General features: G+C 47.9%; 1 protein-coding gene across 2 annotated transcripts in view; it reads right to left on the bottom strand.

The window, feature by feature from the left end:
• Nucleotides 1-22,732, bottom strand: part of GDPD4 (glycerophosphodiester phosphodiesterase domain containing 4) — a 38,928-nt gene extending 16,196 nt beyond the window's left edge. For both annotated transcript variants that reach the window (XM_064702216.1, XM_064702223.1), the window contains exons 1-4: nucleotides 22,664-22,732; nucleotides 6,839-7,050; nucleotides 6,148-6,251; nucleotides 5,291-5,384 (exon numbers count right to left, since the gene is read on the bottom strand). In XM_064702216.1, coding sequence (XP_064558286.1) covers nucleotides 5,291-5,384; nucleotides 6,148-6,251; nucleotides 6,839-7,024 — 384 coding nt within the window. In that variant the 5' untranslated portion in view covers nucleotides 7,025-7,050; nucleotides 22,664-22,732. The remainder of the gene's footprint in view (nucleotides 1-5,290; nucleotides 5,385-6,147; nucleotides 6,252-6,838; nucleotides 7,051-22,663) is intronic.
• Between the last annotated feature and the right edge of the window lie 564 nt (nucleotides 22,733-23,296).

The raw sequence follows: 23,296 nt of genomic DNA, 5'->3' as shown, positions 1-23,296 counted from the left end.
TGACTTTTTGTGAGGACAGACTCTAAAAGAGGAATGATGGCCAAGGTCAATTATTATTGTATAAACCAATACAGCACTAATCTTCACTATTTTCTGTGCATTTATTGAGATTAGAGGAATATAGACCACGGGAGAGAAGTCAGGGAATAAAAAATGCCTCAGAGCAGCACAAAAGTACAGAGCAGAGAGCAAAAAAGGCAATTCTTCCACATTTACCACAAGGACAGGCACATCTCAGACCTGTCTCAAAGGAAAGTGTCTTGGGGATCAGATGACTCTAGTTTTTGGTGGTTGGCATGTCCCTTCCACCTGATGGCAAGTTGGAGCCCTTGGAGAGGGTTCTTGTGAAGCAAGCTGCAAACCCCAGCCAGGACAGAGGACCCAAGATGCCTTGAACACCAACAAGCCAAGAATGAGGCAAGTCAGTCCACAGTTCTCATGCAGAGCTTCTTCACATAGCTCCATACCTAAGTAACCAGTGAGTTTGGAGATTGACTTCACCCCAAAAAACACTTTCAGCAGCAAATTTTCACTTTGCTGCTATGAAAATGCACAGGTCTATGCTCAGGAGTCTAAATGCCAGGGGAAACTTCCCAACCACTGAAAAGGATCATTTTGGGACCAGAATCACCAGGTATCAGGGCTTAGAGAAGAGTGTCTGTTAGTAGACATCATTGCTCCACTGAGGAGGATCATTTATGATGCAAGTCCCTCCAGACTGTAGGATAGTGGGATTGTAGGAAAACAAGATAAACAGATTTGGGGGAAGAGGGTCTTCTCTCCTGAAACTCAACTGCAAATTGTTTCCTATCCATTTACAAACACACTCTCATTCCAGGATCATGCTGATTTGAAGCAAGATACAAAGCCAGGTTGGATGGGGCTTTGAGCAACATGGTCCAGGGGTAGACATTCCTGTCCATGACAGTGGGGCAGGAATTAGATAACCTTGGAAGGTCCCTTCCAACACAAATCATTTTATGATTCTATGATAAACTCAGCAGTGAACATAAGTGCTTCTTGACATGTTGGTTTCCTGTAATGGAATAAATGCAGCCAGTACATGGTGAGTAATCTGGGAGCGGCTGAGAGAAAACTGAAATACTTCTAAAGATCTTAAATCAGCCTCACTGAAATCTATTTCAGGGTGAAAAATGAGAGCAAAAAGACCAAACATCACTTGCTCCTTTGCTGCAAGTGATGTTACACAAAGACCTGGTCCTTGAGTACAGTAAAGCCAAACATTTTTAGAACTTTCTGAGCCAGAAGGGACCCACAAGGATCATCAAAGTCCATCTTCTGGCCCTGCACAAAATCACAACAAGAATCAAACCACGATTCTTGAATCAACTTGTGAACTAACATGAGTCAGGTACTAACATGAGTCTGGTACTCCTGTTCCTGAGAGCATAGTTCAAATACTTGAACTCAGGGCACTCAGACATGACTATTTTTCTGGGGAGCCTGTTCACATGCCCAACAATCCTCTGGGTGAAAAACCTTCCCCTAATTTTTAACCTAAATCTCCACTGATACAGTTTTGCAATACTCCGTCGTGTCTTCTCACTAGTCTGTCTACTCCAAATTGCTTCCACACACTTTCTGGGATTATCTAATATAAGTAGAGAAGAGGGCTTAGGTGATCAGTGGGTTTCTGACTAATACTGCCAAGGTTAGAGTCAAGGTCCCTCTTGCCAATCCCATCATGTCCCAGAATCTTACAGCCTCAAACTCTTGCATTCTTCTCTTCTTCAAAATGAGGTGTGGAAGTGTCTCCCCTCCACCATCTACCTGCAAAGTGGTGATTAAGGGATGCTTCCTAATGGCAAGAGAAATGGATTCACTGCAATGAGAATTTCATTTCTGTCTCCCTCTTTCTGAGTGGCTGCATTGACCACAAGGTTTTTCTGCAAAACGTGGACAGCAGATGCTTAAATCTACTCCACTTCAGCATGGGAACTACCCTGTAATCATCTCGACACTTCTGGTGAGGTGTGGGCAGGCTCTGAACCTACACTACAAGGACAGGCAAGCAGGCACTTAGACACTTGGCTCACCTGAAACATCTGCTCACTTAGATGGTCACAGCAGCTGGATTCAGGTCCTTCTATTCATTCACTTTATGGCAAAAAACTCAGAACTTGTCTGGTACCCCAGTCTCTTAGGGATGGAGTTTTGAGGTCACATTTTGGATTTCAGTGTCAATGTACTATTTTAGGTCCTCTCCATCTATGAATGAAGAGGCCACAACACATCTGAACCTCTTTACTTTGTACAGTCACGAGTCACCTCCTCACAACCCTTAGAAAAAAGCATGGCTGAACTGCTGAGAGGCAAATGTTATCTGTTGGGGTTTGAAAGACTAAACAAGAAAAGATTTTTCTTCTCCACAGAGCATAAACAGTTCTGTAATTAGACCCCTCAGTTTAACCTTTTAGCCCTAATGGGGATGAGAAAATTGTCTTGAGCGGTTGAAAATTGAATTAATTGAAATTGATTGTGTGAGCAAATGACAATGATGCATGTGGATGGAGAGCATCTTTGTCTAGACAGTTAGTCCTTTCTTGTGCAGCATTTTCTTCAGCCACTTGAGGCAGTTGGCCAGAAGTCTGTATGCTCCAGTGGGTCACAATAGGGTCATGGAAGCAGGCTCACAGGTTCCAGCTGGGTGCCATCAATAAGAAAGAGGGTATGGTGTTCACAAGCAAAACCATCTAAGGATTGATATTAAATCTTTCTGCTCCAGCAAGGGCATCAGGGTGTTCAGTGTTCTGATGTGGTGGGCTGTTCATGCAAAACACCACCAGAAAACATCACCTAGGTACTCACCATCCAACACTGTTCAACCAAAACTTGGGATGTAATTCATCATGGCAGAAGCCTATTTGGCCATCAGTTGTTTGAAATGTATTAGAACATCCCACCTATCATATGGTTCCCACAGTGAATGACTTATTTAGGTGTGGAAGGGCTGAGTTACTCTTACCAGCCCGTGAGGCTCCCGTGTTTTGCTGGGTGGTCCATCAAAGCCCTCAGTGAAAGGGAAGCTCTGCAAACATTGGTGGAGGGATGGGTTCCTGGCAGAGTCCTCATCTGAAAGAGCCCTGCTAGGATGAGCTTTGCCCAGCCACAGCTGCTACAATATCCTTCGAGTTTTCAGATGGCAGCAGTGTAAGCCGTGGCAGTGGTAACTTTCCTTGCCCCCCTTTCCCTCATGACCTAATGACAATTAAGTAGCAGCCTCATGCCCCCAGCACCCACTGCCCAGCATAGATGCATGCAGCAGTCTTGCTACAAAGGACATGGTGGCATGGTGATGCTGTCAAGCAGAACAAGTGCCCTCAGAAATACCCAACAGCTTTGGTTGGGTCACCTCACAGCTTCATAAACGCAAGAAGGAAATGGACTTTCCCTGCAGGGCCGTTGCCAGAGCAGAGGAACCTCTGAAGTTTCTCCTGCTGTCAGATACCATCCAGACTACTTGCATTCTATCAGGTTTATCCATGCTCACCCGTCTGAGGAAGGCAAATGTTGCTAGCCTCGTTAGACAGAACTGAGAGGCTTGAGAGGAAGAGGATGATGCAGCTACATAATAAAAAGTAAGACCAGGACTGAGCTAAACCCTGTAGGACACCAATTTCACCTCATATCCTTCATCTTCCTTTCTGGTTTACTTTGCTCATCACCTGCTCTGACAGCTTGCAGACATCATATTCATGGTGACAAAAACGGGAAAATGCTCAAAGAAAGTGCACTGCTTGGACGCTGGCTGACATTTGGATCCAGACAGAGCATGACCAAGCTGTCACATCAGCCCCGGGGGTCTTCAGGCTCCTTAAGCCCAGGAAATCCTGTAAAGCCAGTTTCTAGCATGGACTATGGTGAGTTAGTCTGATCCTGAGGCTGACTCCAGATCCACAGCCTGCTGAGGCACCATCTCAGATGTATCCATGTCAAATGGGCATCTCTGGCAAAGCTCTGAGTTGCCCCAGGTAGTACTGTAACCACCGAACTACCCACACCACTCCATGGCCCCTGGGGACGCCAGGGGGCTCTGCTGAATGATAGTCCATGAGCCACCGTGGTGTTACCAAATCCTTGTAATTAATTATTGTTGTTAGTCCCTTTCAGAGCTCAGTCAATCCACATCTCTTTCAATGCTCTTGATCGCTGTGGGCATGAAAAAGCACCTGTCCTATTTATCACTTGGGGGTTTTTATTGCTAGCACTAGAATAAAAGTTCTATTTATTTTACTTCATCAGGAAAAAAGGACCCCAGAAACCAATTGTGTTAGGTCTGCATGGACAAAGCCAAAAGAAGTTCCCTGTCATGAGCAATTCACAGACTGAGTGTATGATGACACATCAGGGAATGGGTGAGAACAGCAGGAATGGATGATAAAAGCTGGTTGTCTTGGTCACAGAGGTGAGACAAAGCCATAACCTCACCCTCAGCACTTGGCATTTCCAAATGAAAGTCAGAGCAGGCATGGTACTGATGTGAACTCCAGTGCCTGAAGTCAAAGTGAATTCTTGGCCTATAGCTCTGGATGAAGAAGATGAAAGAACAGGTACAAATCTGTCTTTATTTGAGAGCTTTCTTATGAAGGAAAGAACATAGAAAAAGGATGATTAAGTGGAAATTTTAGGAAAATTTTGGGGTTGGTATGTTTCCTAACTAAAGCAGACATCATATCAGAAAATTTCACAGAATTTGGAAAAGTGAAGATTTCAGGAACCTCCTTCAGCATAAACTTCAGCAGTGTTTTCTGACCACATCTATAGCTTCTACATGAAGAAAATCCTCCAGCAAAGCAGAGTCAGTCAAGTGAAAAAGTTCTGTTCTCCTTCCTCTAGTAGACCTTTTTATCCAGGATTAGAAGAATAACTCATCTGTGATGACGTATCACCACCGCTACATGACTCAGAGCTCATATTTCCCTGCTGCCAAAACAACGATTTTTCATTTCCCCTAAATCTAAATCCAGACACTACTGGGTCAGCTTTCCTTGGGTCCAAGGAAGAATTGTATACATTTATCAAAGGGATATCATAGAAAGAAATCATAGAAACGACATCTGGCTCAGAGACTCCTGAGCTGAAACTGGTCCTTTGCAGGTAGCTACGGGGAGCTGTAAACACTCATTGTGCTCCAGATCATCTCCTGACTTTCACTGTCCAAGGATCATATTGAGGATAGTATGAGCTTTGGTCTGACACATTAAAGCCACCCCTGTGTTCACCTTTCAGGACTACAAATCAAGGCCAGCTCACAAGGAGCATTACTTACGAGTAACAGTGAGACGTATGCGAACAAGATTGCAGCTACAATCAGGATAACAAGAGACCAGAGAAACCAGTAGCCCATGTTCCCATAGTTATACCTAAAAATAAACCAATAAAATACTGTAAGAATGTTTTTTGTTAGCACCTGGAGTAGAGAGGACCAACAGCCCTTTTCCTTGAAATTCTGCAATTTTCTAAGCAATAAACAAAGAAGGGCGAAGGAATAGCCTACGCTGTAACATGAAAAAGTGATTAAGAGCCTCCTGCCCAAAATCCCTGATTGCATTAACCATCAGACTAAAACACCTTATTATACCTTTCCTTCCCATAATATTTGAGCAGCTTTAATTTCATTTTAGGGGCCAGATTTGCATAACTGTTGCCTACATAGTACAGAAAGAAAAGATGTGCATAAATCCTGGATGATTATTTCTTACTTTTGAATTTGAGAATATAGAATTCTCTTTCAGTGAGATGGCTGGTGCAATGCCTCTGATTCCAGCCACTATATTTCTTCACATGGAATGGGGGAGGAAAGGGAAGGAGGAAAAGAAAGACTCAGAGAAGGAAAGAGTTATTTAGTCCTTCCATTCACAATTTTTGTGACGATGATTCTCCCCTTTCTCCTAAATTCACACTTACACCTAAAAATTGTACCTAAGCAAAGACCAAGTCTCAGCACCTCCACAGTCACTGGACATTCAGTTTGGATGCTGTGAGCAAGAGTTTAAGGTGCCAAATCTTTGCTTCATTACTAAAGCCCCCTGTTGCACCACAGCTGCTGCAGAGGGTGCTTATCCCTTCCCAGTCATCCTAGTGACCAGCTGAAGGGGTGGGAGAGGAGGAAAAGATTTTACTTACCAGTCAAAGCTGTTGTAGTCATTTTTACCTTCACCCCACGTGTACAGAAAGACCAGAGAAAAGCAGAAAGCTGCAATGAGCAATGGGAAAAACATGCATTCCCGCTGGAGAGGGAGAGGAAGGACAAGCAGTCAGAGCTATGGCCAGCCAGAGCAATCAAAGCAAATGGCAGGTACTTTCAGGCTGCTCCTAAACATATGTAGCAAGGTGTTGGAATTCTAACTGAAGTAAATATGGAGGGGAATTCCCATCCTGTCCCTTGTAACCAGGAAAATGTCCTCAAAAGTATACTCTGCACTACCTGTTCTCAGGGAAAACTCATTACTTCCCAAATGAACAGGATTTTAACCGCCTCACATGAGAGGAAATTGCACTGTAGAGCAACCTTTTTTGCAATTCTTACTACCCACCCAACCTTAATGTTACTTCTTTCATTTGATTCTATGGCTTTGAGATGTTTCATTGGCTGGGAGAGGTTGGTGCAAACTCCATGTTTATTATCAGACAAATAGAGCCTGCCACAGAAGCAGCAATTCATCAAGCCTTTAGAGCAAAACCTAACAGCCCAACAGATCCCAGCAGAATCCAAATAATATTGGGCTGGGATTCCATGCCATCAACCCCTTGTCTGCTTAGACTTGCCTGCCCCAGTACAGAAACCCAAGTGTGTGCTGACTTTGAGCTGGCTTACCAGGCTGCAGCAGCATTTCCCAGGCTCGATCCTCTCGCGCTGGTAGCGCTTCCAGCGGCAGCTGTAGAAGCCAGCCAGGCAGGAGACGAAGGGCTGCTGCTCGTACTGCTGCAGCAGGCGCCGACGGACCACCTTCAGCTTGCCAAACTTCATCCTCTTGATGGAGGTGGTGGAACGGGTCTCCATCTGAGTGCCTTTATCTCATCTTCCTCCTGAAACAGCAACACGAGTTTTATGGGGAGACTGTTGGGTAAGCTTTCCATATTTGAGAGAGGAGAGAAAGCTTTGCCAAGAAGATGCTGAGACCAACAGGAAATGATGCTGAGGACATCCCACCTAATTTTATATATTAAAGTGAGATGGCCAGCTGAGAAGGACGGTCACTGCAAATCCTTAGCACTTAGCAGTCAGTGCTGCCTCTGGTTGTTACTCAGGTGCTCTGAGTCACCTTTGATGGTCTACCTCTGCCTCCTTTTGGCTATACAGGAGGTTCTGGGAAATGAATTCATTAACTTGAGCACATTTCAAATTATGTCATATGAACCTGAATCTAGGATTAGCTATGGGAATTATTCAGCATCACTGTGACTTGTTTGAAACATGCTATCAGTTTAACTAGCTCATGTAGAAAAGGCACTAAACACCCCCAGGTACACAGCTCTCTTATCCTGGCAAAACTGCAGCACTGCAGAGACTGATCCCTTAAGAAATAGTTATTACCTGGCTGAAACAACTTTACTTGGAACAGATTTTCAAGTGTAGAAAGACCAGCTGCAAATATGTACATGTGGGAGAGCTATTCATAATCATGATTAAAAACAAAGAACTTGGTGGTAAATTGTAACCAGGGTAGTGGCAGTGAAGCAACTAGCACGGGGACTAGTGCTAGGTGAAGAGTGGTTCACCCAGCAGGGCACTACTGGGACTTCAAGGAAAGATTTAGGAAAACAGTTTTGTGTGAGCATGTAAAGAAGCCCCATTATACAGCTCTTCTTTGGAGCTGAGTTAGTTAGAGATGTTTTTCTGAGGCATTAAAAGTGCCATCACATCCTTGAGTCCACATAACCATGTTCAAATCCTGGAATACCTAACAACAATCATTTAAGAGGAAGAATAAACAGTTTGCTGCACTATACGCATGGATGAAACAGACATATAAAGGGTTTGGAAATAACTCAGATCCCCATGTGACTTTGGAGAAATCAGTGCATAAACCCTTGCAGACTGGCATCTCCAAATAACTGACCAGTTTGCAGTAAGCATAAACAAATCAGAGACAGCAAACACAAGTTAAAACAGAAAAGACATTCCCCTTGTACCCTTTCCAAATGACCAGCCTATTGGCAGCTGGAGTACACGGGAAGAGGATGAAAAGGAAACAAAAAGGGGGTTCAGTTTGGACCAGTACTTATTATGCAGCACTAAGAATGCCATGCCCTGAGTGCCTTCCTGAGATAGATGTGTCTGTCCATCCAGGACTGTCATAGGGAACCGCACACTTGGATGCATGGATGTAGTGGGGTCAAGCCATCCCTAGAAGCTCAGCAGTGCCAGATCCTGGCACCAGCAAGTCACCCTTAGTAAAAAATTGATGCCAGTCTCATGTGGCAAGATGGTGATCCTGCTCTAGAATTCCCAGAGCACAGCTGGGGGAATGTGGCGCAGATGACATCTGATCCAGCTGGTTTCATCAGCTGGCCTAAAGTACACCTGGCATAAACCCAGCAATTCCCAAGTAACAGCCACAGCTTTTGAATATATATTTAATAGATGAGCCTTCAGAGCTCTTACCAGAAGGTTGTCGCATGCCATGGGACTGCAATATTCGTTACCTCCTAAAAGGATCCCCAAAATATGAGTTCCTGTATCACCAAAGCACAGCATCTATTCTTGCTCAGCCCTTCTCCTTCAGCAATAGGAATTCAGGACACTGTACCAAACCCATCAGTTTCACTTTAAAAGGGCCATGAGGTTTGTTACTCACATTCTCAGGTGTGGGTACAAGGCTCACACATTTGACTATGAGCACACAGGATTTGACAGGAAAACAGATTATGGAGATCCTGAAACCTTGCCCACATCATCTGTCTGGCTACAGCAGCATGCCAGGTGTTAAACCTAGGTGTTAGCTTACCCCTCATGAAATTGCCAGTGATGGAGATCCCACCATCTCTCAAGACAGGCTGAACAAGTCCTAAATCTCTTTATAATTAAAAGCTGGCAGATTATTTTCCCAATGTCTTTTCCCTTGTATTACAGTTAAGGACATTACTTCATGCCTTGTTTGTCATAGATACAGTGAACAGCTTAAACTCTTCCTCCATTTACTCACATATGGATGTCTCCTCTTAAACCTTCTCTGGCCTCAATGATGCCAGCCTTTTCTAGTCTTTCCTTGTAGTTCATGTTTCCTCCTCCTGAGACTATCCTTGTATGGAGCGGACAGTCACCTGCTATTTGAGATTTCTGTGGCAATTCCCATCGGTTTTGGCACACAGTAGCCACAGTCTGTCCAGGTTACACCTGTTCACCCATAGCACAGGCTACCTGATACCAGTAGCATCCAATTTCTCTCATGTATCAAACATCAGCTGGCCTTGAGCTTCTGAATGTTTAAATAATTCACCCCGGACTCACCCCCAGCAGAAAGGGAAAGGTGTTTTCAGCTTCATCACACAGTGACAGAATTGTTTGGATTGGGAGGAACCTTAAAGATCATTCCACTAGACCAGGCTGCTCAGAGTCCCATCCACTCTGGCCTTGATCTGGCATCCAGGGATGTGGTATGCAAAACTTCTCTGGGCAGTATTAGAGCTTCATCTCAGAGTACTTGTGACACCAGTATAATTAAGAATTTCTTTACCTCCTGCCTTAATCTTACCAATGAAGTCACCTCTCCAAGCCCATGTGTTATTGGAAAAGCGACACCTCATTGCACCACAGCCTGGGGAACGAGGGAGAGACAAACACAGCCTGCTGCCCACAACCCCCTCCACCAGCCTTCGGTCCTCCCAAGAACATCAAGCTGGCCAAAAGAGAGCAAAAAAAGATGCCTTTCTCTCTGGCATCCCCTGAATCCCCATTGACCTTGCTGTCCAAGCAGTATAACTATGCCATAACACATTTCAGTATCAAGAGACTGAAAAAACACAACTTGTCCACTGCTTTCAGCTCTAGCTTCTGCTGGCATCCATCTGCCCCTCTGTCTCTATCCTTTCCCTTTTTTCTTTCCAGAGACCTTTTCCCTCCTCTCCCAGCCTCCAACAGACAGAGTGATCTGACTCAGCTGCTCCTTTGAAGGCTGCAAAGGGCCCAAGAATTCTACAAAGACAATAACCTCAGACTGAAATTTTATCTTGTCTAGTAGAGAGGACAGATGTCCTCTAGCACATCTCCACTCAAGTAAATGGAGATATAAATGGAGACCCTGTAGCACTTTCCGGTACCTAAAGGGGTTACTATTGATCCAGAGAGGGACTTTTGACAAGGGCAGGGAGCAACAGGACAAGAGGGAATGGCTTCAGACTGAAAGGAGGTAGGTTGAGATTAGATCTTAGGAAGAAATATTGGTGAGTTCTTGTCCAAAGCAGAAACCATCCTGTCAAATTCCCAGACCACATTTGATCCAAGGCTTCTGCTCCCTCTGGGCATACAGGGCTCACCCAGCAAATGGGAGCCTTTGAGCAGCTCTGCCCACAGCTTCTGGGACTGCTGGCTCTCTGCTGAGGAGAGCAGAACAAGGCATGCGTGAGGCACTAGAAAAAAGGTGATGCTTGCATGGAGATGCAAAGGAAAGAATTGACAGGGAGAGAGAAGACCAAGGACAACTCACCAAATTTGAGGCTGCTTCACTCTTAAAGCAGTGACTCCTAAGAGGAGCCCATCTCCCTCTACAGCTCTGCAAGATTCATGTGTTGCAATGCATTTACACTGTGCTGTTGCTGGTATCAGCAAACAGCCCAGTGGAAACTCCTAGGACACGTCCAGGAGAAATCCCTCTTAGATGTGCCAGGTCCCACATGAGAATGAAGAAAACAAAGACAGACACAAGGACAGTCAGAAGGGTGCTTCTCAATTAAAATGTATTCATATCTCCAGGCACTCCATTGTCCTCTTTATATGTGTCCTTCCAAACAGGCATCACTGCTCCCCTTTTACTTCTGCATATTTTCCCTGGTCTCTGCCCTCAGGTTCATCTCCATCTTCTCAAGTAATTGTGTTCCATTTAACACAAGCTCCCTCCTTACCACTCAGCCACCTCCAGCTTCTCCATGACCCTCTGTCCCATGGTTGCATCCTTCATGGTTTCATCCAAGGTAAATTGCTGGTCTGCTGCCACAGCTGGGGCAAGGCAATTAGAAGCCATAAAAACTTCATAACTCCCAAAGTCTGGCTGAATCTGCAGCGCCTCAGACCACATCAAACACTGATACATTGAAATTCACAAGCATCCGATCCCAAGAAAGATGATATCCCAGTAACTGGGCCCAACAGCCACCTAAGAGGCAAACAACACCGAAACAGATGACAGATGCAGAAGCCAAAAACACAGTTCAGTCCTTGGTGGGACTTAGCAAGAGGCCTCACAGTCCTTGCATCTAGATTTGAAGCACAGTTCTCTTAAAATTCAGAGATTGTCTGCAATTCCTGCCCATCTTTACCAGGCAAAGTTAAATGGGTAGAGAAGGGAAACAGCAAACTTGCATCCATTCACTGGAAAAGCCATGGGAGCAAAGAGCAAGAAGGTAAACACGCATCAGGAGGATGGCAAAGTTTAGGACTCCTTAACAAGTGAGGCATGAAAGCAGTAACATATGTTTTTCTGCTCCATAAACCCCAGGGACTCCAGGTTTTTCCGTGGCAAACAGAGACTTCGCTCACAGATAAGAGCCCCCATAATCACAGGCAGTCAGACAGGGCTGCTGCTCTCCCACTGCTTGGCAGAGAGTGAGGAAAAGCATGGGAAATAGCCTGGAGGGATGAGAGGGGAAAGAGAAGGAAAGAAAAATCAGGAAACATGTTCAGCCACACAGCCTGAATGCTGAAAGCACTGAAAAGCGGAACCTGCTTGAGAGGCCAGTGCTTAAGCAAGGATTAAAATCTTCTGTCTTTTTGGGTACTGGGGCTGGAACATTCATCTTCCAAGGGGCAACGGTACGGCAGCCAAATCTGGCATTGCCCTGTAGCTTTTTCCCTTGGGGCCTCTTGAGCATTCCTTTCCTTTCCCTTGCACCGAGGTGTCCCTGCACCATACCTAACAACAGATGGGGGGCTGTGAGGCACGGGGTGTCCCCACACCATACCTAACAACGCGAGGGCTGTGCAGGTGCCCACAAAGTGGGGCTAGCCCCTCACACCATACCTAACAACAGATGGGGGGCTGTGAGGCACGGGGTGCCCCCACACCATATCTAACACCACACGGGGGCTGTGAGGCACGGGGTGTCCCCGCACCATACCTAACAACACACGGGGGCTGTGAGGCACGGGGTGCCCCCACACCATACCTAACAACAGATGGGGGGCTGTGAGGCACGGGTTGTCCCCACACCATACCTAACAACGCGAGGGCCGTGAGGCACAGTCGGCGAGGCGACGGCAGCGGCTGCCGCGGTACGGCCCGGGAGGGAAGGCCACCTCAGCCTGTCCAAGGGGGAAGAGCTCGCTCCAAGCCGAGCAACAGCAGCGGGAGCACCGCAGCGCCGGGAAGCTCACGGGGCCGGGAGCGCCGCGGCGGTTTGCAACCGGCCCGGGCAGCGCGAGCGGCGGGGCCGGGGAAAACGCCGCGGGGCTGGCGCGGGGCTGGCGCGGGACTGGCTCGGGGCTGGCGCGGGACTGGCGCGGGACTGGCGCGGGGCTGGCGCGGGGCGTCTCTCGCGGGCAGCGGCTATCCCAGCGGTTATCCCAGCGGTTATCCCAGCGGTTGTCGCAATGGTTCTCTCAGCAGCTGTCCCAGCAGCTGTCCCAGCGGTTGGCGCAGCTCCAGCACCGGCAGCAGAGTCCGTTTCCACAGATGCCTCGAGCCGAGACGACCATGAGGGGATCTCACCCCTAAGTGTCTGCGGGGACGGTGACAAGAGGATGGAGCCAGGCTCCTCTCGAGAAACTGAAGCACAGGTGTCAGAACCCAGGAAATTCTTCTGGCTGCCCTGGAGGACTCGACCCCTGCCCAGGGAGCTCAGAGACCTTGGTACAGAGGCCAAGACCCCTGTGCCTTTGATTTAGCCCTTGGAAAAAATCAATTACCAACTATATATGAAGAATTACAAGCCACAAAAGTTTAAATAGAATGATACTGAATTTATCACAGGGTGAAAAATAGATTTTTTGGGGTTTTTAGAATGGGGGTTCAGGAGACAAGATGGAGGGATCTGGTCGTGTCCAGCCTTTCTCCTTCTTCTTCTTGGCCTCCATCTTCTGCTGTGATGTTGGCACTTTTCGATTGGTTTAGAGTAGAAGCTCGCAGTCTAACATAGGTGATAGGCATTGGAAAGTAATTGTAAACATTGTACACATGGTTTTTAGTATAAAAAGACAACGCCGCCTCTGAGGTGGGCAGTGTGCCTCAACCCGACCTGCTAGACAGACCTTGACGGGTCAGAGAAAGAATTTTATAGATAAGATATAATAAACAACCTTGAGAACGGGAATAGAAGAGTTCTGAGTCCTTCTTCGACTACCAGGCTGGGGAAAGAGACTTTCTAATGCATCCTGGGGTCACTCTGACCAGCCAAAGTCCCAAGACACAGGAAGCTCCACCTGAGCAGGGGAATTACTTCTTTACTGTGCAGGAACAGGTTGCCCAGAGAGGTTGAGGAGTCTCCCAGTGGAGATACTCAAGAGCCACCTGGTGCAATGTGCTCCAGGGTGACACTACTTGAGCCGTGAGGTTGGACCAATGACCCACTGAGGTCCCTTCCATCCTGGCGCGTCTTGGTTCCATGATTCCATGGTTGCAGGCTCTTTCCAGATCTTACAAATACATTTCACTGCAAGAAGAGAGTTGGGCGAAAAGAATTACATGGGCAACAGGAGTCACAGGAGGGACACAGAGATGCTCATTTCTCAGCCCCTGAGCATGGCCAGCTTCTCCTAAGAAAGTAGCGATGCCCACTCTGCCCATTCCACTGTTTCCAAGGGCTTTGGAGAGAAAGTGAGCCCCATGCCAGGACTGGGAGATTCCTTGAACCTGAGCTGAGCCTCTCCAGTACCTGCAGCTCCTTAGCCTGGAAATTCCTGCCACTACTCTTTAGGGCATCACTTCCTGGCCTTTCCTCTGGGATTCTTTCACAGCATCACACCAACAGGAGCAAAGGAGTAAAACCTCCTGGCAAGCTGCTGGTTGATCACTGTCACCATGAGCTGCACACAGATCTTGCCACTAGCCAGAGAGGCCAACAAACAGCATCCCTGAAACCTATTTCTACCCTGCACTCTGCCCAGGCTCTGGATCACAGTCTAGGATCCCTTTTATTTGACTATCATCTGCCTTCAGTTCTTTTTCAGGAAATTAATTAATTTTCATTTCCTGAAACCCAGGAAATGAAACAAAAGATCAAATAAAATAAAGATAGTTGTAACCTCCCTATGATAAAGAATATAATCTATATCCTCTCCCTTGCAGATGATAATTATAATTAATCAGTACAACCTTCTGCAGTTTCTTGATAAGCCCTGCCTGGGATCCCAGGGAGGGTACAGCCTGGGACAAACACGTGCAAGGCATGTCTCGTGCATTGCTTATCTCTTGGCTCCTGAGGTGGAAGAGCACAGCCATCAGCAGAAAGAAACCAGGGGGCTTCACATGGGAAACAACCAACACATGTGCGTGTAGAAGGGGTTAACAAGGAATTACAGCTCTGCGACTGCGGGGACAATGCTTTTCCATTCCATTTGTTGTAGCACACCTCTAACAGGCTGTGGCTGTGGCTTCCAAAGACATGGAGAGGTTTCCACCAAGGTTCATGCCCTACCTTTTGCAACATCACACCACATTATGAACAGATAGAAATAAACCATCCCATTTCAAATAAATACTGCCGATATCCTGTATCTATTACACAGGAGGACATCCCTCATCACAGAGGACATCCAGCAGGAGCTGTGCTGGGAATGCGTGGGATGTGGAATGGGTGGTGTGCCCTGCTCAGCCACAAGTGCCTCAGCTGTGGGTCCATGCTTTATGGAAAGATCTTCTCAGGCAACCAGTCGATATTCTGAGGTCAATTTGAGAAGCTCTTGAGGAGCTCCCATGGCTAAGAATGAGTGATGGCTAAGAATGGGTTTGGAAACACTGCTGCAGCCCCAGATTTCTAAACATACTCCTACATGGTGAAGTAAGCCCCACTTCAAGGTGAGATCTATTCACCTTGAAACAAAACCCAACATAAGCCATGAGAATTTAGCATACAAAAGGCATCTTAATCCCTGGTTTTATTCCAGAGTGATCACCATAGAAAATAAAGCCGTAAAGTTGAAACACATTTTTGCACAAGGCACATTTTTCCTCTCCCAAATCCCTTCCCCAGGACTGTTTAGAGTCTATTTCTTCAAGATACCTCTCTCATGGTTCTCACATGATCAGAGGACAGCAGCACATCTCCTGTGAAGACAAACTAAGAGGGTTGGGGCAGTTATTGACTTTAAATTGAAAGAGGGTGGGTTTACATTAGATATTAGGAAGAAATTCTTCACTGTGAGGGCGGTGAGGCACTGGTACATGTTTCTTAGAGAAGCTGCAGCTGCCCCATCCCTGGAAGTGTCCAGTGCCAGTCTGGATGGGGCCCTGAGCAACCTGATGTAGAGGAAGGTGTCCCTGCCCATGGCAGGGGGTTTGGAACAAGATCTCCTTAAGTTTCCTTTCAACCCAAACCATTTTATGATTCTATGTTTGAAGCATGTTTGTCCTCAATATGCAGACCCCAGAGATGGCTCATTATTCACAAGCACTTGCAGAATCCTTGTTTAATCATACTTATCATCATTAGAAATCACAGCTGCTTTTCTTCGTTTTCAAAGCACTTTGCAGGCTACATTAACAAATGTGTGCCCAGGAAATTACTGGCCAAGTTTCAGACCATTTACAATGGGTTTTATACAAATGCTTTCAGCTTCACATGGAAACAGGCAAGGGGAAATCATCATGTTTGTAAAAGGGTCTCAAAGAGCTACAATAGATTTTCCCTCTTGCCTGCTAGGAGCAAAATGAGTGTTTTGAATAAAGCTGAATAGTTGCTTAAAAAAAAAAAAAGAAAAAGAAAAGAAAAGAAAGAAAGAAAAAGAAGAGGTGGAGAAAAGTTTTTTACAAATGCCATGTCTTTGGCTGGACTCAGGCATAATCTGATCCAAGTGTTCTTGGGTACATGGGCACTTTTTCAGCATTGCAGAAATGAGCATGACAGACAGGTATCTTTGGCTCTGTGGGTGCCAGACCCCTCAGCAGAGCCTTTCCTCTGTTTTTGACCCTAATCAGCCTTCGTATACCTCATACATAACCCATTATCTTGGGTTATACAGCACTTCTTACCTCAGTCTTGGGCTCCCACCCCAAAAGGACAGAGCCCTTTGGGGAAGCCAGCACTCTGCCCATTGGCAATCCAGGTAAGCAGAGGCAAAAAGTCTGGCCCCAAAAGGGATCAGGAACAGCTACCTTCCATCTGTGATCACACAGAGACCTTCCAACCCCAGCTCCAGATGGCAGCAGCGAGATGTCCACATCTGGGTGTCACTTTGCTCACCCAAAGAGCGAGTCAGAAGCATTGCTGAGGTTACACCTCCCCAGGTCAAGCCTGAAAACAGAGACTCACCATGACCAGTCTGGGGTGAGATGCTGCCCCCCACACTTCAGCGTGGTCAGCAGGAGAAGGGAGGAGTTTTGTTGTCACTATGCCTGTGGTCAGGCAGTGTCACCAGCAGCAATGTGTGCAGTGGTTCCCAGCCAGCCCCGTGCAGCACGTGGGCACAGCCCCTGGGTGGCCCACAGCTTTCCAAGAAGTCGCTCTCCCACCATTGAAAAGCCACTGTGGGGAGGCAAAAAGAAAAGTGCTTCCACGCCTCAAAGCCTGCCTGGGCGGGAGGAGGAGGAGGAATAAATCCCTCGGAAAAAAAATTAAAAAGAGCTCAGAAAGGAGGGAAATATTTCTTTGAAGATATAAATCCTACTTTGTGCATTTCAGCATGCCCTGGCTCGGGTCCCTCTCTGCTCCTGGGAATGCCTAAGTGGCTCTTTGTGCCTTACTGTAAAGGGGAGATGAGGAGATTGGGACACAGAGTGGGGGACCATCTCCAGCCCCACAGCCCCACCGAGGGCTGTGCATCACCCCAAGCTTCATCTCCAGAGGAAGACTTCATCCCTGAGTCAAGAGGGGAGAAGAAAAGAGGTTTCCAGATTGTGTACCTCTGCTCATCAGCTCTGCAGAGCACTCTTCAGCTTGGACAAAGCATGGGGAACCTGGACAGACACTGTGCTGAAGACCCCAGTGCTGGCCCTCCACCAGAGTGTGGGTGTTGAAGTTCCAGCCTTGGAGCAAAACATCCCGCAAGGAGAGGAGGAAAGGATGCTTTCCATGCCACCAGACAGAAGCTTATCCACTTAGTCATTGACAGTATCCCAGTGCATGAGGGCTAGCCAGCTTTTGCACCATAAGAATGTGGTGCTGCTGTTCTCAGAGAAAAATCCTTTTCAGCTAATTAAACACTGCCACAATTCTGCATAAGCCAACTCAGAAAATTCTGAGCTCATTTCAGAGCAACCAGATATTCTGACACACAAATCCCCTGACCTAACCTCTGACTATGGATGCAGCAGAGCCATCACACAGAGCCTCAGTTTCCCAGTTCAGGGTTGTGCCAACAGTGCCACAAGTTCAGCAGGTGAGGATTGTATGGCTCATTTAATTTTCATCCATCTGCTGGTGTGAGACATGGAGTTTGCTTAGCAAAACAAGAAGATTAGCACAGACAACCCATGGGCAGAGCCTTGATGGAACTCGTCGGGACCAAGGACACGCAGAACAGTCAGATCTGTTGGATCAGCACTGAGCAGCACTCACATTCCAGCATTCTGAAGGAAAAAAGGGATTTCTTTAGCTGAGAGCTTGGGGCGGGTGTTTTCATTCTTCCCGTGGCCTTCCTGGAGGACTGGTTAGCATCATGGAAACATTAGGATTGAAAAGTCCTCTAACATCAAGTCCAACCATTAACCCAACACTGTCAAGCCTACCAACTAAATCATGTTCCCAGATGCCACATATACACTTTTTTTTCCAGGTGACTCCATCACATTCCTGGCCAATCTGTTCCAATGCTTGAGCACCCTTTCAGTGAAGAAATTTTTCCTTAAATCGAATCTAAACCTCCCATGGTGCAACTTGAGGCCATTTTCTCTCATCTTGGTACCTAGGAGAAGAGACAGACGCCCACCTGGCCACAGCCTCCTTTCAGGTGGTTGTAGACAGTATTAAGGTGCCCCTTCAGTCTCCTTTTCTCGGGGCTGAACATTCCCAGCTCCCTCAGCTGCTCCTCATCAGACTCGTGCTCCATCTCCTCTGTGTTTGAGTGGTCACCCTGATCGCCCAGAACAGCCAGCAAAAAGAAATGGGCACAACCCAGCTCATGCAAGGGCAGATGTCCAAACAGGCCAGATGAATGGTCTCACATACATCCAGAGTGCCAGGGCATGAGCCCGGCCCAAAACGAGAGGGCATTCATTGCTTAAACCCAGCAAGCCCTGCCAATTCACCTTCAAGGAGCTGCTGCATCCTGGCCTGGAGAGCACAAGGCCACAGCTGCCAGGGGGGTGTCATCCCATTGCCATACAAAAGGACAGCCACAGAAATTCTGTATGTGGCGTGACATGAAGCAGTCACAGGGCCCACATGTAAGGCACCAACAGGCTGATTGAGGGCACTAGTACTTAACCCTACAGTGCCTCATTTTCACAGAGGGGCCAAAAACTCACTCCCCCATCCCCCCAAACAGCATTCACCATGAATTGCAAAGGAATATAGAACAGGCCCAGCCTGTTGGTAACAGGTTGCCAACTGGCAGCAGGGAGGGAAGGAAGAGGTCACAGCAGCAAAGCACTGAGAAGAAGGCTGGAAAATCTGAGGGATGGAGAAGATAAAAGGGTTGGCGTCATTCACCTGCATTTCTTGCAAGGATTGGGTTGTGCTCAAGGAAAAACTTCTTAAAAGCTTTGCAGGGAAAGAGAGCACTTAGGACAGAGGCACCATGACCCCACAGAACCTTTCTGACGGCTTTGAGGCATGAATCAATTAAAGCAATCACAGAGCAAAGGTTAATCAGTAGCAAGTACATCTTAAGAAGTAAGTAGTCTTTTAAAAAGCAACTGCTTTTGCCAATTCCCCGCTCCCCGTTTTCTAAAGTGTCTTTTATTTCTCCAGCTCTGGAGACCTTCCAAAGTAAGGTCAGTGGTTAAGAGCAGCTGCCGAAAGGACCAGACGGAGTTGGTGGCGGCAGCCAGGGCAGGGAGGACTGGGCCTGTGGTTGTCACAGAGGCTCAGTGCTGCACAAGTGTCTCAGGGGCTGAAAACCTTCCAGGGCCTTCCAGCCTAACTGGAGCAGATGGAAGCTGGAGAAACTGCTGACAGTTCCATTGGAGAACAGAGGAAAAGAAGCAGGAGCATAAGGCAGGGACTGACTCTAAAGCCCTTCTGCACAAGCAGTGAGACTCCAGTCTGAGACTCCAGCAGGCCTACAGCAATACTTTGAGCTGCTCCTGGGCCCTACCCTGCTTGCAGACATGTGCTTCTTTCTTCTTGCACCCAAAACTGGAGCTGACGTCAAAGCAGCCCCCCCAGGCAGCAGCACAGCCTCATTCACACATGTGCTCATTCCCCAGCCCTGCCCTCTTTCCCTGCCTGCTGCTATTCTCGTGCTCCCTGCTGCTATTATAGCACACCACCACCACTAAGGCTGACCTCTCACCCTGCCACCTTTCCTTGCTAGTGTCCATGAAGGAAAAGAGCTGGCACACTGTGGTGGCCCCAAGAGCTTCCCTTGGCACCAGACCAGCAAGGAGGAGTCCCAGGACAGGTTTCTCATCTCTCTCTTGCTGCAGCACCATGTGCACTCACATAGGCTACAACTGCTCAGCCATCAAAAGGACCTGGGCCATGAGCATGGAGAGTCATCCTGACCCTGACTGCAGGTTTTCATTGTGCTTAACACAACATCTTCCCTGGAGACACCAGAAGACTGGCAAACCAAACAGTGACAGGAGAAAATGATCAATATGAGACCACGACACAGGCATGTTCATAAAATCAATGGATCACAGAATGGCTTGGGTTGAAAGGGACCTTCAAGATCAGCTGGTTCCAACCCTCTGCCATGGGCAGGGACATCTCACTGTTCAAGCCTCTGAAATGTCACTGTTTCTACTTTCCTCCTCTTTTTCTAGAGAGAGCAAGAAATACAGCAAATGCCAGTGTCCTGCTGGTGGGGAGAATAACAGGGAACATGACCTCTGTTTACTGGGATTTTATAAAATGCCAAGCCCTCAGCCACCAAAAAGCAGCCAGCTGTGAGTCCTGCCTGAATGCTGCTGGGAGAGCAGTGCCCAGCCCATGAAGGACAGGATGAGGACAGGATGCTGAGGAGAGGAGCACCTGCAGGCTGGCTGCTCAGCTCCCTCACACCCCGTGTCTGAGCTGGAGCAGAGGCTGCAGTGTGGAGCCCAGCCTGTGCCCCCTCAGGACTCATCCTGCCATGGAGGCACGGCCCAGGGTGCATCACAGGTCTGTCTCCAAGCTGCTCTACCCACACCGGCTCCTTTCTTTCCCTTCAGTGAGATCTGTAACACAAAGGATCTTCTCCCACCTTTTATGCTCTCTGCTCCCCTAAAACACAGCCCAAGACCCTTGTTTGCTGCACACCACAGAGGGCTCTGGGGCAGTTCTACAGGCCAGCATACAGCAGGTCACTCCAGGATGGGGCACAGACCTCCTCCTACGAGATATCCTGGGACATGGAGTCAGGTCTGGAGAAAAGCCAGGCTGTTGCTGCACATGTGCATGGTGTTCAGGGAATGACCACTGCAGAGCTCCCTGCAGCCTGTCCCCCGTGGAAAGCCACCAGGCTGGGGCTTTGCCAATGGGCAGGATCTGCTCCACAATGGAGCACGTGGGTCTCAGCTGGAAAGAGTCGCTTCTCAAAGTGTCTGCACACAACCAGAAAGGTTTGCCTGAAGGAGGGCCTCTGGGTTTGCAATGAAAAGAAGGTCATACTGTCAAAGGGCCACAAACTTCTGGGGAAAAAACAAACAAAAACCCAACTTTCTCTTTTATTTTAGCTGATACTTTATGACACTAAGCAGAACTGCTTGGTAACAACTTGCACAGAGGTACATTGTGAGCTGCAGGCATTCCCACAAAAAAGCTGACACAACTAAACTTAAAGAACTGTGCTTCCATCACCAGAAATGATACATCAAGACACCGTTTGCTCACCTCCTTGGTCCAACGTCATGGCGTAAGGAAGTCCCAGGACTGGTCATGACAACAAGCTTTGTGTTTGTATTCTCTGCAAGGATTTCAAATTGCCCTGAAAATCTTGCACAACTTTTAGACATTTCAGTAGTAAAGTTATAAAGGAAGTGGCAGCTTTGTCTCCCTTCACATTGAGAACAATTTTTAATTAAAATCCAGCTGGTCTCATGGTATATTATGCCTGTCCCTCCTGTTAAATGCAGCTTAAAATCTTTAAGGAAAAATCTGTAGGAAATTACTTCTGTTCTCTTTTGTCCTTCCATCTGGTATCATCTCTCAGAACTTATCAGGAGAGATGCTGCATTATCAGGTCAGGATTCCCAGAGAAAGTGTGGAAGTGAAGAGATGGTGATGTACACCATGGGCTGGACCTCCAGCTAATCGAAGTTTGCACTTTGCAACTGAAAGTTGTCCCAGTGCCAGTCCCCAGGTTCACACCTGCTCAGCGCCAGATGCTGAATTAAAATTCCCTCTTTCTTAGGAGTGAGAATTCCTCTGTTTCACTGCTAATTTTGGTTATGCCTACAAATAATGTGGCAGCGTTCAGACAACAGCAGCAGCCTAAAGACAGGGTCAAATCGTGTTTCAGCTGCAAGCCGAGCTGCTCTCCAGTGGCCCATCAGAGCTCCCGGGGTGACTGCAGCATCAGGGCAGATGGCAGACCGCAGCGCTGCTTCCAGCCTTTCTAACCAAGTCGTGATTATTTACAGCTGTTCCCAGATGTTCCCCTTTCACGGGTTATTTGTTCCTGAGTCAAGCTCCCCGTTCACACGCTAGGCAAGCTCAGGGGAAGAAAGAGAGAGGCTCCTTTCTCCCTTTTACTATGGAAACAGCCCTTTATCCCAAGGATTGCCAACGCTCAGCCGCGGTTTCCCTCCCACACTGCCCCGGCCACAGCGACCCCAGGAGCCGCTCCCGCCTCATCCCGGCTCCCGCTCATCCGCTCAACAGGTCACAGCCCGCTCATCCCGCTCCGCTCATCCCGGGAGAAGCGGGACTGCTGGGCACCTTCCCCTCCTCCCCAGCGAGCCCCCAGCTCACAGATCGCCCCCTTGCCTCCCCTTTGCTCTACTTTCTCCCTGTCCCCCGGCTCTCCGGGCTCCGTTTCTCTCCCCAGCCCGGGCGGGAGCCGGGTCAGTCTCCCGCTGTCGCATCCCAACCAACGCACTCAAACATCCACAGGCAACAAAGGAAAAGTGACAAAAGCCTAGCCAGCTCGGTGCTAGCTCTCAGGGCAAGCGGGGGAGAGGGGGCAGGGGTGCAGTTCGGCATCAGGAGCATCCCGGGAGCCGGAGGGAGGGAGGCGGTGACTCACCGCGCCGGGAGCGCACGGACGGCGATTGCTGCTCGGGGGCTGCCGCGTCCCCTGCCCGTGACACGCCGGGACGCCAATGGTGGCACCGCTCTGTGACACCCGCTATTAGAGAGGCTGCTGGAGCCGTCCCTCCCACGGGAGGAGGGGCCATGGGAGGCTCAATAAATTCAGTCCCCACGGCTAGAGAAATTAAAATCTCGCCCTGGGACGCAGACAGCTGCTAGTGGCACGGCTCTGGGAGACACCCGGGACTTGGGGACAAACCTGGGATTGATTCATTTACCCCTTGCCCACCCAGAATAGGAGAGGTTGGTGTTCACATCACACCTTGGCAGAATTGAGTGTCAAAAGGATGGGGTTTGAGGAAATATCCCAGAGGAGATCTGGGAAAGATGTGTCAACGTTGACACTCAGAATTAAAACTCCTGAACTTCCTCCATGAAAATATTTTCCACAACTGTAAGCCCCAGGCAGGAATCCACTGCACCAGATTTCTGAGCAACCCTGAGTGAAAAACTGCTTATTTTACTTGGGGTTTTGCGTGGTTTTGGGCTTTAATATCTAAATCCTATTAGAGTTATAACTTCCTTTGAAGGGGGAGGAGAGGGGACAGCAGGTACAACAAAAGCAGGT

This window comes from Zonotrichia leucophrys, chromosome 1 (assembly GCF_028769735.1).
Source record: "Zonotrichia leucophrys gambelii isolate GWCS_2022_RI chromosome 1, RI_Zleu_2.0, whole genome shotgun sequence".
NCBI classification, from domain to species: domain Eukaryota; kingdom Metazoa; phylum Chordata; class Aves; order Passeriformes; family Passerellidae; genus Zonotrichia; species Zonotrichia leucophrys.
The sequence above is the reverse complement of the archived record's forward strand: the minus strand, read 5'-3'. Positions and strand labels throughout refer to the sequence as shown.